The sequence below is a fragment of the Macaca fascicularis genome, chromosome 4 (genome assembly GCF_037993035.2).
Source record: "Macaca fascicularis isolate 582-1 chromosome 4, T2T-MFA8v1.1".
NCBI classification, from domain to species: Eukaryota; Metazoa; Chordata; class Mammalia; order Primates; family Cercopithecidae; genus Macaca; species Macaca fascicularis.
Window position 1 is genome coordinate 69,012,852 of NC_088378.1, and position 17,243 is coordinate 69,030,094.

Sequence of the window (17,243 nt, forward strand, 5' to 3'; positions counted from 1 at the left end):
CATATATAAAGGAATTTAGTAAAAAGTCTCTTTCCTAACTGCTGCTCACCAAACTCTAACCTAGTTCCCTTTTCTAGAGACAACCAGTGTTGCCATTTTCCTGTATATCTTTAGAGACAGTTAAGTAAACTTTTTATTTTTGAACTCAAGCTACATAAATTTTGACTAAGTAACTCATAACTTCTGAGAAATTCCCAGAAATTCAAGAATAAGCTTACTTTTTTAGTTCATTTTCTCTGTGTTATAAGGTGGTTTGTTTTTGATCTATTTAATGTCTATTTTTCTGTGTTTTTGAGGATTTTGGAATATAGATGAGTTATTTTCGTTTGAAGTGTAATTAAAAAGTTAATAGTTTTTATTGCTGATAGAGATACACCCCATAAACCTCTTTCCTGTCCATGGCAACGTTGGCTTTCAGTTACTCAGTTCTCTGTATTGTGTTTTTTCCCTTTCTGAGTACTTTGTAATAGTACTTTAAAGAACATTAAAAAAACTAGATGCTGTCTTAGTCTGTTTGTGTTGCTATAAAGAAATACCTGAGGCTGGGTAATTTATAAAGAAAAAAGGTTTATTTAACTCACAGCTCTGCTGCCTGGATATTGGGCATCTCATGAGATCCTCAGGCTGCTTCTACTCATGGTGGAAGCTGAAGGGAAATGTGTGCAGTGGTCACATGGTGAGAGAGGAAGCCAGAGAGAGCAGGGTGGTGCCAGGCTCTTTATAATAACCAGCTCTTGTGGGAACTAAGACAGTGAGAACTCACTCACTCCTCCACACCCAAGGAGGGCATTAATCTATTCATGAGGTATCCACCCCCCACCCCCGACCCAAGTACTCCCATTAGGCCCCATTTCCAACTTTGGGGATACAATTTCAACCTGGGGTTTGGCGGGGACAAGCAACGAAACTGTAACAAATGCTTTTGTCAATTAGGAGTAAATGAAATTTAAGCCAGAGTTTAATATTCAAATAACTACCTTTTTAAAAAACAAGAGGCGAGGTCTCACTGTGTTGCCCAGGCTGGTCTTACATTTCTCACTCAAGTGATACTACCACTTTAGCTTCAGAAAGTACTCGGATTGTAGGCATGAGCTACTGCACCCAGCCTCAAGTGACTACCTTATTGCACTTTTCCTAGATGTTATTTTGACAATCTACTTTTTAAAATATGTCATTTTAAATTTACTTTTTTATAGCATCCTTGACTATAGAATGAGAACACCCCAATGAAACCCAAAACCTTGGCAGGAATATATTCTATAATGATCTGTCCCCTAACAGCAGCACAATTGTCACAGACACCAAATGATCCATATTTGCTAGTCCCAAGTTTATATAAGGTGGTCTCCCTTGATACATTTGTGTTTTATCTGTAAAAATTAAAGTTAACAGTTGCTTTGTAATCCAGGAAAGAGGGCTTACTTGAAATTTTTTGTTGTTTATTTTGTTAATGACAAATTTATTAGTTCAATTCATTTTTATTTCATGGTTGCCAATTTCTAGTTTGTGGGTGTGGTTAAGGAGTGCCTAGAGTAGGAAGAAATTAGTTGGGTGTTAATACTGTATTTTACGTCTTTAAAGAATTGTATAACTGTAGAACTTTCAAGTTACCTTTTTTTTTTTTTTTGGAGACAGATTCTCACTCTGTTGCCCAGGCTGGAGTGCAGTGATGCCATCTCAGCTCACTGCAACCCCTCCCTCCCAGGTTCAAGCAATCTTGTGCTTCAGTCACGCAAGTAGCTGGGATTACAGGCATGTGCCACCATGCCTGGCTAATTTTTATATATTTGGTAGAGACAGGGTTTCACCATGTTGGCCAGGCTGGTCTTGAACTCTTGGCCTCAAGTGATTCACCTGCCTTGCCCTCCCAAAGTTTACTCTTTTAATTTTTTGCATGATTTTGCCAAAGGTGTCTTAACCACTTAATTGCAGAACTAGGTTTAGAACACAGGTCTCCATCTCCTGGTGGTCTGTTGGTTTTTCCTCTTTACTATGCTGCCGTTTGTTTTTTTCTTTCTTTCTTTTTAACTTTTTGATTTAGTTTCAAATAACATTCTGAAATACTTGCTTTTTCCTAACTATTTTACTTTCACAGATCTTTATTCTTCAGTTTGTGTTTAGTATCTAATCTGCCTACATGCTCTTCTCTCTTAATAATATTTCTGATACGATCTTAGAAACCTGAGTGTCTACTGTTTTTATTTTGTTTGCTTTGTTGTTTTAGTGTTCCTATATATAATCCTGACCACTCTTGTTGAATTTTTTAAATGGTGATTATGAACACCAGACATGTAAATGAAAAGCAGTCAGGTGCTTTGAACTGACACACACTCTCAGAATACACCTTTATTCTGGTCTTAGACCCAGGTTACAAGACAAGATTAACGTGACCCTACACAAGAAAGGCACACAAATTTGTGAAGCTGTTCTTTTAAAAGAGACAAAGAGAGTCTTTGTTCTCTTAAATTTCTAGGCTGCTCTACGTGTACATCCTTTTCTGGGGGATACACAGTGTGACTTCCCTTGTGGTTTTTTTTTTTTTTTTTGAAGAGTGGAGCAGTGAGGCAACGCAGTCACACAACCTTATCCACAAACCTTCCTTTTAGGTGATTTCAGGTGCTGTAGGTGAGTACATTGTGTGACAGACTTCTCCCCACGCAAACTGTCAAATGCTTCTCTTGACTGCGGAACACACACTTCATTGAAATGACATAGATAGTGCCTATTCTTTCTATTCTTTTCAGGTATTTTTGATGGTATCTTTCATTGCAGGAGGAAGCCACATCTCTAACACCAGTATCTTTTCTTTAGAAAAACTTTTATCTTTGCCTCTTCTTTTTATTACGTATTAAAAAAAAATTGTCATTTAAAAATCTGTGTAGAGTATCCAAAACATCGAGTCACTATTTCAGTAAAAACCCATTGGCTTCCTCGTTCAGTTCACCTGTAGTATTGTCAGACGTGTCAGACATGAAGTATTTTGACACACCTGCACTCAACTTAAGTTGAAAGTGAAAGACTTTAAGATTGGGTGTGTATGGATAAGAACTTGCTGTCATCACATGATGAAAAGAGAAAGTACTTCATAAAAGTTATGTGGCACCTTGTCTTCTGCTCCCTCCAAGTGATTCAGTGATGAAATACTCTTGTCTGATTTCATCATATGAAAGTCGAATGTACTAGTATTTATGAATACGTGCTTTAGGTCGTTGTTCTTGTGGAGTAACTAATGATGAGCTGCTGCTTCTGGAGTAACTAATGATGAGCTCTTTTGTGTGTTCCTTTCTTTTTTTGTAAATGGCTAAGGGAATTAGTCAAGTTGGCGGTAACAGGAAATGACCAAAGGTGAGCTCAGGTAAATTGTTTTTGTGGTTTCAGCTGTAGTTAAAATGACTCAGAGATCTAAGCTTCTGTACCAGACCTGAAGTGAAATATTTTTTTCTTTGTTTATTAAAAATAACGTATCAAGAATATTTATTTTTTACCTTGGAGAATATAAAACACCTATAAGCTTTACCCACTTATACTTCATTTCCCAGTCTTCTAATGTAATGTATAGCAATGTGGTAAGCTCGGCGGGTGGATCACCTGAGGTCAGGAGTTAGAGACTAGCCTGACCAACATGGTGAAACCCCGTCTCTCCTAAAAGTACAAAATTAGCCGAGTGTGGTGGTGCATGCCTGTAATCCCTGCTACTCGGGAGGCTGAGGCAGGAGAATTGGTTGAACCCAGGAGGCGGAGGTTGCAATGACCTGGAACGCGCCATTGCACTCTAGCCTGGGCACCAAGAGTGAAACTCCATCTCAGAAAAAAGGAAAGAAAAGATGGTATATTCACATTTTTTCTGCTTTGCTCTATATGATTAGATTATGTTAATAAAGTGAATTAGCTGACAAGATAAATTTTTTTCAGACATGAAGCAATTAGAAAAAGAAACATATAACTCTCATGCTGACCATATAAGGCAGATACTTTTAAGTATTTGGACAAAATTGAAGCTGGTTAATATCTTGTGATTTGAGATAATATTTGAGCAGTAATCACACTTGTCAGTGTGATGGCACTGCCCCCAGAAGAATAGGCACTTCAGTTTGCAAACTCATGCCACAGGAATAAAAAAATTCCAATCCCCAAACCTCATCAGATTGCAGGATTTACAGTTTCAGTAATTCTTTAGATACTCATTTACAATTTGAATTAGAAGGAATTAGTATCTCTATACCTTCACACTGTTTGGTTTGGGCAATCATTTAGAGTTTTTTTTAATGAATATTCAGTTTTCTTATTTTATAAAATAATGAGGCTTCCCGCTACCATCTTATGGGATGCGTACAGAGTTTAAATGAACCAGAAATTTTTTGAAGTGAGTCTTCATTGTCTTTTTTATTTTTTGAGACTTTATATTTGAATCTTTTTTGTTTCTTAGAGTTTTGTTAGCATTTTTCACAAGTAAAAGAACTGTACTCATAAGAAATTTACAAAGGAGGCTAGGCGCGGTGGCTCAAGCCTGTAATCCCAGCACTTTGGGAGGCCGAGACGGGCTGATCACGAGGTCGGAAGATCGAGACCATCCTGGCTAACACGGTGAAACCCCGTCTCTACTAAAAAAATACAAAAAACTAGCCGGGCAAGGTGGCAGGCGCCTGTAGTCCCAGCTACTCAGGAGGCTGAGGCAAGAGAATGGCGTGAACCCGGGAGGCGGAGCTTGCAGTGAGCTGAGATCCGGCCACTGCACTCCAGCCTGGGCGACAGAGCGAGACTCCGTCTCAAAAAAAAAAAAAAAAAAGAAATTTACAAAGGAAAGTGATAAAGAAGCAATTTTGTTTTTCTTTTTGTTGTTTGTTAATTCCACTATGCAAAGACAAGTAGGCGATGTTCAATCTACACATAGAAGTTATAAATGTATAATGCTCTAAATGTAAATCAATATTGTAACTGCTTATAAAAATAAAATAACTCAAGTTATGGCAAGAGACATTGATTTCTACTTTCTTAGAAGTTAACTTCTGGACATGATTAGAACTGCCGGAAGTGTGTCTCTGGTATGGAAGAAATAAGCTTATTTTACTAAGGCATCTTCATAGTCACTGTATTTCCTGCAGCCAGATTGACTATGATCATATACTTGGTAAAATATTTTAAACCTCTTTAAGGCAAGAGGTCCAAAACTAGACTGTAATAGATAGTTGCTGGTAGTTTCACATTGAAAAAAACCATAAAGAGCAAATTGTACATATATTTGGTGTTTAATCTCTTCACAAGTGACCATGGAAAGTCCATTTGTAACTTTGTGGAGATACTGTAAGCCTAACATATGGGATGGGGTCACTTGGCTATAATGGGAGCCTCTCCTTTCAGTCTTAGCCTAACACTCTCTGCTTTTATTCCTTATTGTGTACATATTTTATGGAAGAAATGGTACAGTGTCATTCATGGTGGGAATTCTAAAAGTTCTTCAAATGTAGCCCTCATAAGCATGTTTAAATAATCTGTTAGGCTCAGTTTAAATTTACTAATTACAATATATTTTCTTAATTTATCATTATACTATTAAATTCTAAGATTAAATGAATCAAATTCTTTGCTTTGATTGCTTTCCTCTCCCTCCATCTCTGCATGTTGTCTTAGCACATGGGCAACATTGACTAATTCTGGTGATAAAGAATCTCTTAATTCACTAAGTCCATTGACATATGTTTTTTCTAAAATCAAAGAAATAGTGCTGATTGTTCTCCACTACTGGAAATGATGAGATTACTGGACCTGACAGAAGATGCTTCTGGTTTCTCCTTCTGAATTACTGTTATCTTAATCTCAAGAAGTTAAATGAATTAACTTGACTGTCCCCAAAATGAGAAACACACACTTGCACAATTATTTCATTTTTAGCACTAGAAAGCAAAATTCTCTTACCAAAATAATGGTATATGCAGACAATTAAAAACAAGTCATCTTTTCATTGAAACAGGTACTGTGGGGCTTCATTCTGACCATATGTAAACAGTACAATTAGTGTCTATATTTTAAATAAAGCAATTAAGTTGAGCTATTCGGTAGTTTATACTTGACAAATATTAATGGACCCTATTACACCCAACTAGAGTTACTGGGTCATTTTATGAAAGCAGATGAAATAATATTGTTTTCAAAGTTTATTTATTTATTAATGAACAAGGTTTAATTTTTAACTTTTACCACATTTTTATCTTATTGTCAGGAAGCCTTGAATCAGTTTTAAAATGGTCTTACAATCACTTAATTTAATACACTTTGCTTTGTATAATTACAGCTAATCATATGGGATTTTTTATATAATTTAAATTTTAGTTTATGTCCTCCTTACTAAGAAATACAAGGATTATAAGTAAAAGTCAATGAAATAATTAATATGGGCACGTTTTTAAATTGTTTAAAATGTTAAGAGTCAAAGCTCTGAAAATATTTTGGACAGAAATAATAAAGATATAAAATGTATGCAAGGAAAGAGATATTTGGTATACCTAGTATTTGGTATATACGGGGATATTGCATGTTCATTAAGACCTGTCCTGCTAAGTGAGTATGGATCCGGAAGAAGTTAATGTAAGTATTTTTAAATGGGTTTGTATTTTTCTGATAAACAGCATTCTCCTTCTGTTTGTGATCATAGGATAAAAGCCCTGTAAGCTTGTATATGTTCATTTTTACTGCTACATCATGTAGTGTGCTCTTAAGATTGAGATCTCATTCCCCAGGAAGCATTTCTGTCCAAGATTAATTGCCCTTTTAAAATCAGCGTTTGATGTATTTCTTTGGCTATATCCTGACTTGGTTTAACCCTCTTTGACCTGACCTCGCTGACTATTACCTCCGTGGCTGAGACAAAATCCTTCAGCATGATGTATGCACTTCACATTTCAGCCTGTGGTTTTTCATGTCGATGGATTCAATTAGTTGGTGTTTTACTAATGAACATATCAGAGGTTAAAGAATTTGTCAGACAGAACAAAATTGTTCAGGCTAGTGGCAATCAGAAAGCTCATCTCTCTATTTTTTAAAACTTTTTCAGCAGTGTTAAGTATTTTTCAGAAATTTTACCTTCAGTATCACACTTTCCAAGATTCGTTTTCTGCTGAATTATAAAATATAAATAGGAAGCCACGAAGCTGAACACAATGATTATACCATTTGATCTTAGAATTCTCCGTATTTATAAGTATGAGCTTTTAAAAAATTAAACTGAAATTTTCTTGTTAAAAACATGTATGAATTTCCCTTAAAGATACATCATCCATTTCTTTAAGTCTCCTTTAGATATGAATGGTAAGAAGGAAACTCAAGCACCTCACTAGAATCTCAAGTCACCTGTTTTTAAAGACATTTATAGATCATATTCCTTGTTGAAACTGGCTTAGTTAAATAAGACCTAAAACCCAGATTGGGATGAGAAAGATAGCAGCCATTAGTAATAGAAATCTTTAGAACTCAAATTTATCACATAGTGCGCATTCTCAAATAATATACTTAAAATGTATAACATAAAGATTTTGAAAGGTTTTTGTTTACCTGAATGTTTTCATCTTTTTTTAAAAAAATAACCTTACCTAAAGTCTATTAAATGATATATCTATAGTGCAGTAGGGCTCATGTGACTTACAGGTGGTGTGCTCCTCTTGAATATATGTGTTGAGAGCACTATTAAATAAATGTGAAGGTTTATAATACTTAAGAATTTTTCTTAATGTCTTTTAATTTGCATAATCATCGAGTCTGGGTTTTTGTTGTCTTTTAAAAAATACATTTATTAAAATCATATGCCATACTGCATAAAAATGGAACTGAATAATTCAGGAGGTATTGCCATGAGGCCAAATTCTTATAGCCCTTTGTATGCCAATCACATAAGTGAATCCATGGTTTTTATATATCTTTTGATTATCTAGTACTAAAAAAAATGAACTTATAACTTGTGTGTAGGAAGAGAATTAAAATCACTCTACTTTTTATTACTAAATCATGACCTTTTTAAAACTGATCTTCTCTCCTCACATACTTTATCAATTATATTTTTGACATCATTATTTTTTATTAGAGAGTGAGCAGGAGAGAGGGGTGGAGAAGAGTCACTCATGTTATTGAATACCTGTGTCCAAGTCCTGTGCTAGGGTCGCTGCTGAGTGCTTTGCTTGGATATCCCATTTAATCCTTCATGTAACTGGAGATGAGAATTCTCTGTTCACACTGTAAGATGAGGAAATAGACACTCAGAAGTTTAAGTGAATTCCTCGAGAATTCAAAACTAATAAATTATGATGGCTTGCACTCTGAAAGAAATATTTTGCTGTTTAGGCATAAAAGACCTAGATACTAGAACTGTGAGACATGTTAGTGATCCTCTACTCTGGACCAGTTTGCAAACTTGACTCACAGAGTTAAATGAGAAGCTATCATGGGTTATAAATCAGCAAGCAGAATTTAGGAGATGGTCTCAATCCCACATTAGCAAAAGCTGCCATATCTTTACTTGTGTTATATATTGGGTTTCTACATAAAATTTTGTTTGCAGAAAAATTCTACACTGATATGATCATAAGATTCATTCTAGGGAACATTTTTAAAAAAGACTTTACCCCGGAAATTGATTCAGAAAGTCTGGAGAGGAGCTCAGCTCAATATATATATACACACACACACATATATATATATATAATTTTAATTTCCCACATGATTGTGATGGTCAGCTAGATTTTCAAACCATACATCTATACAGGCATTTTCATTTTATATATAAAGAAACAGCTTCAGAGTGATGCGAGACCTGCTCAGAGCCCTTCGTTGCCAGAACTGGAATTCAAGTTGCCTAACCCCCAATTTGTCTTTCATTACTACCTTTCTAACTAGTGGTGCACAATTGGCCCTCTCTCCTTTATGTCTCATTTATATTATTGTATATTGATAGCATTCATTGTATACATGTCTATATGTAGGCATCATTTTTTAGTATATACATAAGAAGTTAACTTTGTGATTTGTATTAATGACTTGTGTAGTTAATGTGATTTTTCTTTTTTCTTCTTCGTTTTTTCTATATGTAATTCTTACCATTCTACTCATATAACCAAAATCTACCTGAATATATTTTTCCTAAAATGTAACATTTTTTTAAATGTTCACTTTTAAGTAGATGCTGGTTTTATAAAGTGCTATGTGGACATTCTACAAAATAATGAGATGTACTCTTCAAAATTGTAAAAGTTAAGAAATGTAGGGCCGGGCGCGGTGGCTCAAGCCTGTAATCCCAGCACTTTGGGAGGCCGAGACGGGTGGATCACAAGGTCAGGAGATCGAGACCATCCTGGCTAACACAGTGAAACCCCGTCTCTACTAAAAAATACAAAAAACTAGCCGGGCGAGCTGGCGGGCGCCTGTGGTCCCAGCTACTCGGGAGGCTGAGGCAGGAGAATGGCGTGAACCCGGGAGGCGGAGCTTGCAGTGAGCTGAGATCAGGCCACTGCACTCCAGCCTGGGCGACAGAGCGAGACTCCGTCTCAAAAAAAAAAAAAAAAAAAAGAAATGTAGAAAAGGCTAAAAAATGGTTGCAGATTAAAAGAGAATAGAGAAACATGAAAATTAAATGCAATATGTGCATCCTTGACATGACCTGAATGTGTCCCCCAGAATTCACGTGTTAGAAGCTTAATCCCCAATGCAGCAGTGTTGGGAGGTGAGGCCTTTTAGGGGGTGTTATGCTGGTATGAAAAGGGTTTGCAAGAGTGGGTTCACTGTCTCGTGCGCTTCCACGTTCTTCCATATGAGAACACAGCAAGAAGCTCATACCAGGTGCCAGCACTTTGATCTTGGATTTCCCAGCCTCCAGAACTGTGAGAAATAAATGTTTGTCCTTTATAAATTATCCAATTACAGCATCACAAACAGACTAAGACAGTCCTGGACTGAATCCTAGATTGAAGAAAAATACATTATTGGGATAGTTGATAAATTTGAATATGGACTACATGAATATATTATTTCATATATCATGATATATCAATATTATTTTTTATTGTGATAACTATACTATAGTTATGTAAAAGAATATCTTATATTAGAAAGGGTACACTGTAAGTTTGAAATCATAACAAAATTACTCTCCAAAGAGTGCCCTGTATAAAAGAAGTTCATATAGAACTAGTTCACTTGATTACTGTCTTATATGTTTGCCTACCTTAAAGCTTCAAGCCAGCTTCTTTTAAAAACCTGAGTGGGAGAGGCGTACAGTAACGTTTTTCTCCTGAGTCATTTTCTTTGTAGTGACATTTCTCATTCTAAGTATTAAGGTCTAGATTCCCATTTTGAAACACAAAGACATGTTTACCAAAAATATTGTTTACTTTAGCAGTATCAAGTGTTTCCTTTGTACTGTAAGAAAAAAAGAGACCTACTGATTTTTTTTTTTTTTTTACTGTTTTATTTTATTATTAATTTTTGTTTTTACACTTGTTACCCATGCTGGAGTGCAGTGGTGCCATCACGGCTCACTGTAGCCTCGACCTCCTGGGCTCAGGCATTCGTCCACCTCAGTCTCCCAAGTAGCTAGGACTACAGGTGTGCACCACCATACCCAGCTAAGCTAATCTTTGTTTGTTTAGTTAAGTTTTTTTATTTTTTGTAGAGATGGGATCTATTGCCCAGGCTGGTTCTCAAACGCCTGGGCTCAAGCAGTCCTCCCACCTTGACCTCCCCAAGTGCTGGGATTACAGATGTGAGCCACCACACGTGGCCTGTTTTCTTTTATTGGTTTTGATATTGCTAAAATATTCCTCATGCTTTGTTGTTATGTATGGTACCATGAATTAAGGATAGCATGTACATTTGACTTATCTGGAAACATTTTTGACTTTGTTGTTTTAATAACCAAAGCAGTCTTTACAGGTAGAGTTATTCTACGTGGTGGGGCTAGCTATCAGAAGGCATTCCAAAAAGATTAATTTTGACAGTGTAATTCTACCAGCAAGAACATTATCCCAGCAGTGAGAATATTTATTAACTAATTATGGTATATGTCAGGTACTGTACTAGGCACTGGGGACAGAGTAACAAATAAGAGAGAAACTTCGATTTGAAGTTTCAAGGGAACTGCTGTCCTAAAAATCCCTCTGTTTAAAATTGTGTTATTGAGGCAAGTCAAAAAATAAACAAAATACATAAATGCAGGTGAAATATTTGGACATATGTAGTCTGTGACAAAATAATATGTTTAAAACCTTAAAACTGTTCTGTTGAGGGATATGACAGTCTTAGATTCTTTCCTTAGTTACTTAAATTTAGTTAATGACACTTTAAAGTGGCCCCAGCTTCTAAACCAGAGAATCAATGCTACCTATTCAGGGTTTGGGTAAGGGGATTTATTAGGCTTGTTACAGTGTTTGAATAGTGCTTATGTCCTCCAGCTTCTGTTGTACAACTCATAACCTCTAACAATCCTTTTGTTGTAACGTGATTGGTCTTTTGCCTTTCAGATATACTATGCATCATCAGTGGATTGTATACCATATTGTATTTGCTCCCACATTTAAATATTGCTTTAGACATAGTATTTTTTGATATTGAGTTGTGACTTGTTTCTTCTGCTGTTTCATAGTATACAAAGGTGACTCTGGCTTAAGGAAAAACTTTAGAGATAAGGAACTTTTACTCTTACACCACTATTCTTTCATTTTTTGACTCAGTGCTAAGTAGGAGGAAGATTCTGAGAATATTAAAATATTTCAAAGAAATATAAGAATATGAAGAGAGTTATACCGGAAATGTTTTCAAATATTCTAAGAAAGATTTAATACAGTAAAGCTGTAGCAAACTAGAACTTACAAGCAATGAATCATTCCAGATAGCTGAGGGTTTCTCCATTTGAATACCAATGTTTAAAAAATCTTCCCAAAGTACTAATACTGTGCTTTCTATAGTATTCTGTATATAACTTAATATTTTATTATGAAAACAAATCATTGTATTAACACTGTGATCACAACTGTGTAAAAAATTATGTATAGTTGCAACAAAGAAAAAATAATGAAAGCATTTTTTTAGGTTAGTAGTATTACGAAGTGATACCTTTTTTCAAAATTGTTTTAAGCTATGGCTCAGTGATTTGGGAGTTTGTTTGGAATATTTTATTTGGTTATCTTTGGAATTGTTAGTATGTTAAGTTTTTATTTTTCACATTCTTTTATCAACTCTGTAGTGTTTTGTGTCCTCTGTTGACTGTCACTTCCCGGGACTGTGCTGCCTCCAACAGGAAGTCTAAATATTTCTTTAAAAGGGTCTCTTGTTTCAGGTGCCAGCCAAGTCATTATCACCATACATCATCAGCTCATTTTGCCCAGACATTAGAGCACTTAGAGATTCAAAAGTCATTTGGAACAGAGCAGAAAGGAAAACGTAGGGTATTTCTCCTTTATAGAGTTCGTGATTCCCCATTTCCTTGTTGTCTTCTGTCACCAGGAAGCTGAGCAGTTAAGACATTGTATTTTGAAGAGATGGTAAAGGAGAAAAACCCAAAATTGTGCTAGAGGAGTAACACAGAGTTTCTTGATGGTTCTATTTTTTTTTTTCTTTTTCATTAAAGGAGTTTGGCTTTGCTTTTTTTGTTTTTCTATGACAAAAAATATTTCTATTTACTTTAAAAGTTGTCAGTACAACACACCAAAATCATGAAAAACACAAAATCTTAAATTTAATTTGGAATACAATTGAATTTAAAAGAAAGGTGTGAATTTCAGCCCCCTTTTAATTAGCAAGTGGATGTTAACAAAAAGCAATCAGGCTTTGTAACTCTAAAACAGGAATCCCTGAGTCAGATTTGTAATCCCTTCTCATTAAAATTTTGACTGTTATTCAAATAGTATCTCTAAGATATTTTGATACATACATGAAAGCTTTACTGAAAACAACTAAAGCTCACCTGTGTCTTATTAAACATCTCAAATACTGATCTGATTCTTGATTTCTAGTCACATTTCTATTTTACATTTTCAAAATATGTATGGACCTACTTCATATACTTGTCATTTTAAATAACCATACAGTACAGTTTTTAATGTATAACTAAAATAAATTTTGGTCATTGGTACAATGGGCTGTTTTTGCCACTATAGTTTCATTAACGTCAATCTTAAGTAAGCACAGTAATTAAGAAAGAAGTAATACTTTCACATACAGCAACAGAATTTTTATCAGAATATATTGTAACCCTCAGGTTTCTGTTTTGGGTGATACATACTGCAACATTTGAACTTTCTCCATGTCCGCATTTCCTGTTCAGGGGACAGAACAGGTTTAAAATCCACTTAATGCACTCAGGATTCTCAAAAGGCAACAGATTATTTTTTCTTCAACTGTTCTGACTTTTATTGTTGTTGGATTTCTTTCTTGGAATAGATGGGGAAAAAAAGAATCAAGTGATGATTCATGGAATTGAGCCAATGTTGGAAACGCCTCTGCAGTGGCTGAGTGAACATCTGAGCTACCCGGATAATTTTCTTCATATTAGTATCATCCCGCAGCCAACAGATTGAAGGATCAACTGTTTGCCTGAATGGAATCATCCTTAAATGAAATTTATCAGAGCATGTCACCCTTTTGCTTCAATCAGGTTTGGTGGAGGCAACCTGACCAGAAACACTTCGCTGCTGCAAGCCAAACAGGAAAAAGATTCCATGTCAGATAAGGCCATTGGGCTGGTCTTACTTTGCATCACCTCTGCTTTCCTCCACTGCCATCATTAAACCTCAGCTGTGACATGAAAGACTTACCGGACCACTGCAAGTCTTCTGTAAAATATAATGAAGCTGAAACCTTTGGCCTAAGAAGAAAATGGAAATATGTGCCACTCGATTTGTATTTCTGATTAACAAATAAACAGGGGTATTTCCTAAGGTGACCATGGTTGAACTTTAGCTCATGAAAGTGGAAACATTGGTTTAATTTTCAAGAGAATTAAGAAAGTAAAAGAGAAATTCTGTTATCAATAACTTGCAAGTAATTTTTTGTAAAAGATTGAATTACAGTAAACCCATCTTTCCTTAATGAAAATTTCCTATGTTTACAGTCTGTCTATTGGTATGCAATCTTGTAACTTTGATAATGAACAGTGAGAGATTTTTAAATAAAGCCTCTAAATATGTTTTGTCATTTAATAACATACAGTTTTGTCACTTTTCAAGTACTTTCTGACTCACATACACTAGATCACTTTTTACTCTGTGTTACCATTTTGACTGGTCGTCATTGGCATGGGGTGGATATAGGGCATAGGATCACTTGTCTCAGGATCTGTCATAGAATTTCTTGCTGCCAATTAAAAAACCTGTGTTCTTTACACACTACACTTATAAATGTTGTAACTGTTCATCTTTGCTGTTTTATCACTGTAAGCCTGTCAAACCATAGTATCCTAAAGCATCTGTATATGGTAATTGTGCATTTTTGGAAAAACCCATTCCTTCCAAGCTAGTGTTTTTCATTGGCTCCAGGTCTGTGCCAATGAAAAACTGTGGTCCCCTGGCAGTCTGTCTTTTGAAGTTTAAAGATTACCTGTCTCCTGACTGCAGTACCTTTTCTTTAATTTTTACCAAAAATATCCAGAGGTTACTGGAGTTCTTATTCAATATAAGGAAAGTTTGCTGCACTTTATTACCAAGCCTCTGGGATTTTACCAATCAAACATATTTGTGCATTACATTTCGTTTCTTGTGAGCTAGCTTGCTGTCCATATTGAATGTTGAGCCATTTGAGTATGCTAAAAGACTTACAGTAGCAGACACGATCATGGTTTTAGATCCCATAATAAAAATGAATGTTTTTCTTATAAAAAATTATATGAATGCTGAAGCGAAATTCTACTATTGTTCATTGCTTCCTTTTCTTTTTCCTTTTGTGATTTTCACTGATTAATAGCACATTTCTAAACAAAATTGGATAAAGTTAGTCAAAGACCAGATATTCTGGAATGGAAATTGTAAAGCTTAATCAAAAAGAATAACCAGTACCGAATACAATCTCAGAAAATTAGAAGCAAGTAGAAAACAATTGGTTGATGTAAACGAAAGTGCCATTTTAGTAAAGGCAGGAAAAAAATAGCAATATTTGAGTTATGTAAGGATAAAAAATCCACTGACTTGTATTTTTGCACAAGAGGCTGGTCTGAATATGATTGTTCACATTAAGAGTGTTTATTCGTCGGTTCGGTTTGGGGATTTTCCCCCTTGATGTTTTGACAGATTGAAGTGAGCTTCAGTGAGCGAAAGGATCAGAATGCAGGGAACACTAAGCTGTGATGAAGAAAGTGTGGTAAGAATGGAAAGCCAGAGTAGTTTTATACAGACAAGACCAGTATCAGGCCTTTGCAGTAGGCTTGAGCGACCTTCTGATCTAGATTTGAAAGTAAATAATTTTATCAAGCCATTGCCCATTTTTACTTCCTCATTCATTATTGTACCAGCATCATAACTTTATTACTCTAATCCCAGGTAAGTCAAGCCTACATAATGCCCCAGAGGAAGAGTAAAACCAGAAATTCATGCTGGCTTAAATAATCTATTTTTGTTTCTTTTTATTTGAATATTTAAATTTTATGGTTTATTAAAAAATTAAATAAATGTTGTGTCCGTCTTTATTTAAAACAAGTTACCTGTTGGTAAAATCATTAAAATTTCCTTAGTCACAAACTGTCATAAAAGTTTCTTGGAGAAATAGAAAGGATGGAGGGATATAGAAGAGAATATAAAAGAAAATTGGAGAAGACCCCCAATATCTTTATTTGACTAATAGTGAATAGTGACCTCCTAGGAAAATAGAAATATGTTTTTAAATATTGGCATTGTTAACTAGGAAGGAATAAGTTCAGATTAAAGTAAATCATGGTCCTTTATAAATGATGTTGATTTTCATTTGGATGGCCTAAATTCTGATTATGGATAGAGTTGAATTGATAAGCACCAAGATTTTCTTACAGATTTAGGGACCCGAAGTAACTTGTTTATAATTTAAGTTGACCTATCAGTCTTTATAGGATGATGAGGTATAAACCGTATTCCAATCTGAGTGTGAGGTGAATTCGTTTAGTGTACTAGTCTTGTTACATTTATCACTGGAAACAAGCTAGGAGTTGATCGTTTTCTGAGAAAACAATATATAAGCTTTGACATTGTGTGACTGTAGTTTTTAATGGTTATCTTTCTAGAGTATTTTTTAATAGACTACTTGAGATAACGTTTTCTTCAGTTTTTAGAAATTTGGTTTATGTGTGCTGGGCGCGGTGGCTCACGCCTGTAATCCCAGCACTTTGGGAGGCCGAGGCGGGCGGATCACGAGGTCAGGAGATCGAGACCATCCTGGCCAACATGGTGAAACCCCGTCTCTACTGAAAATACAAAAATTAGCTGGGCATGGTGGTGGGTGCCCGTAATCCCAGCTACTCGGGAGGCTGAGCCACGAGAATTGCTTGAACCCGGGAGGCAGAGGTTACAGTGAGCCAGGATCCTGCCACTGCACTCCAGCTTGGTGACAGAGGAAGACTGTCTTAAAAAAAAAAAAGAAAAGAAATTTTGTTTATGTGGGTTATACCAGAGAATGACAGTCTCACTTTTATTTATCATATTATTGATATTTAGTTCTGAGGTAAGTTGGGTTTCCTGTTACATGTGCCAGCATGGTTGAAATACAAATGTAAAGCCTTGGGGTATGATGGGAAAATCAAGTGTGACCATATTTATGAATATTTGAACGTATTCATTGTCAATGGATGGAGTCCATCAAAATACCTATTTGCCTGAGACCTGTCATTCTTTTGTTTCCTAAATATATTTATCTCCTGGTCTGAAAATATTAAAAATTACAGGGACAGTAGAGAGGAAAGAAGAGAGGCATGCCTCTTTTCAGATCATTTGAGAGTAAGTGAAGACTTGGACATTATAAAAATGTATTTACTATGTGGCTTTCTTTGACAAAAGCATCTTTCACATAAACATGAATTATAAATTTGATTCTTTATGCTTACAAGCAGATATAGTACTACTGTAAAATCTAGTAGGCACAATATAGTAACCATGGAGTGAAAGACTCAATTTTTAGGTCCTTTAGGTAGCTCATTAAGTACTTAGATTTTTTTTTTTTTTGTACTTTATGTTCTAGGGTACATGTGCACAACATGCAGGTTTGTTACATATGTATACATGTGCCATGTTGGTGTGCCATACCCATTAACT

At 35.4% G+C, this 17,243-nt stretch overlaps 1 protein-coding gene across 7 annotated transcripts in view; it reads left to right on the plus strand.

Moving 5' to 3' along the window:
• Positions 1–14,179, plus strand: part of ATG5 (autophagy related 5) — a 134,710-nt gene extending 120,531 nt beyond the window's left edge. For all 7 annotated transcript variants that reach the window (XM_005552246.5, XM_065543658.2, XM_015449021.4 and 4 more), the window contains one exon: positions 13,417–14,179. In XM_005552246.5, the coding sequence (XP_005552303.2) occupies positions 13,417–13,553 (137 nt within the window). In that variant the 3' untranslated portion in view covers positions 13,554–14,179. The remainder of the gene's footprint in view (positions 1–13,416) is intronic.
• The last annotated feature ends 3,064 nt before the right edge of the window (positions 14,180–17,243 follow it).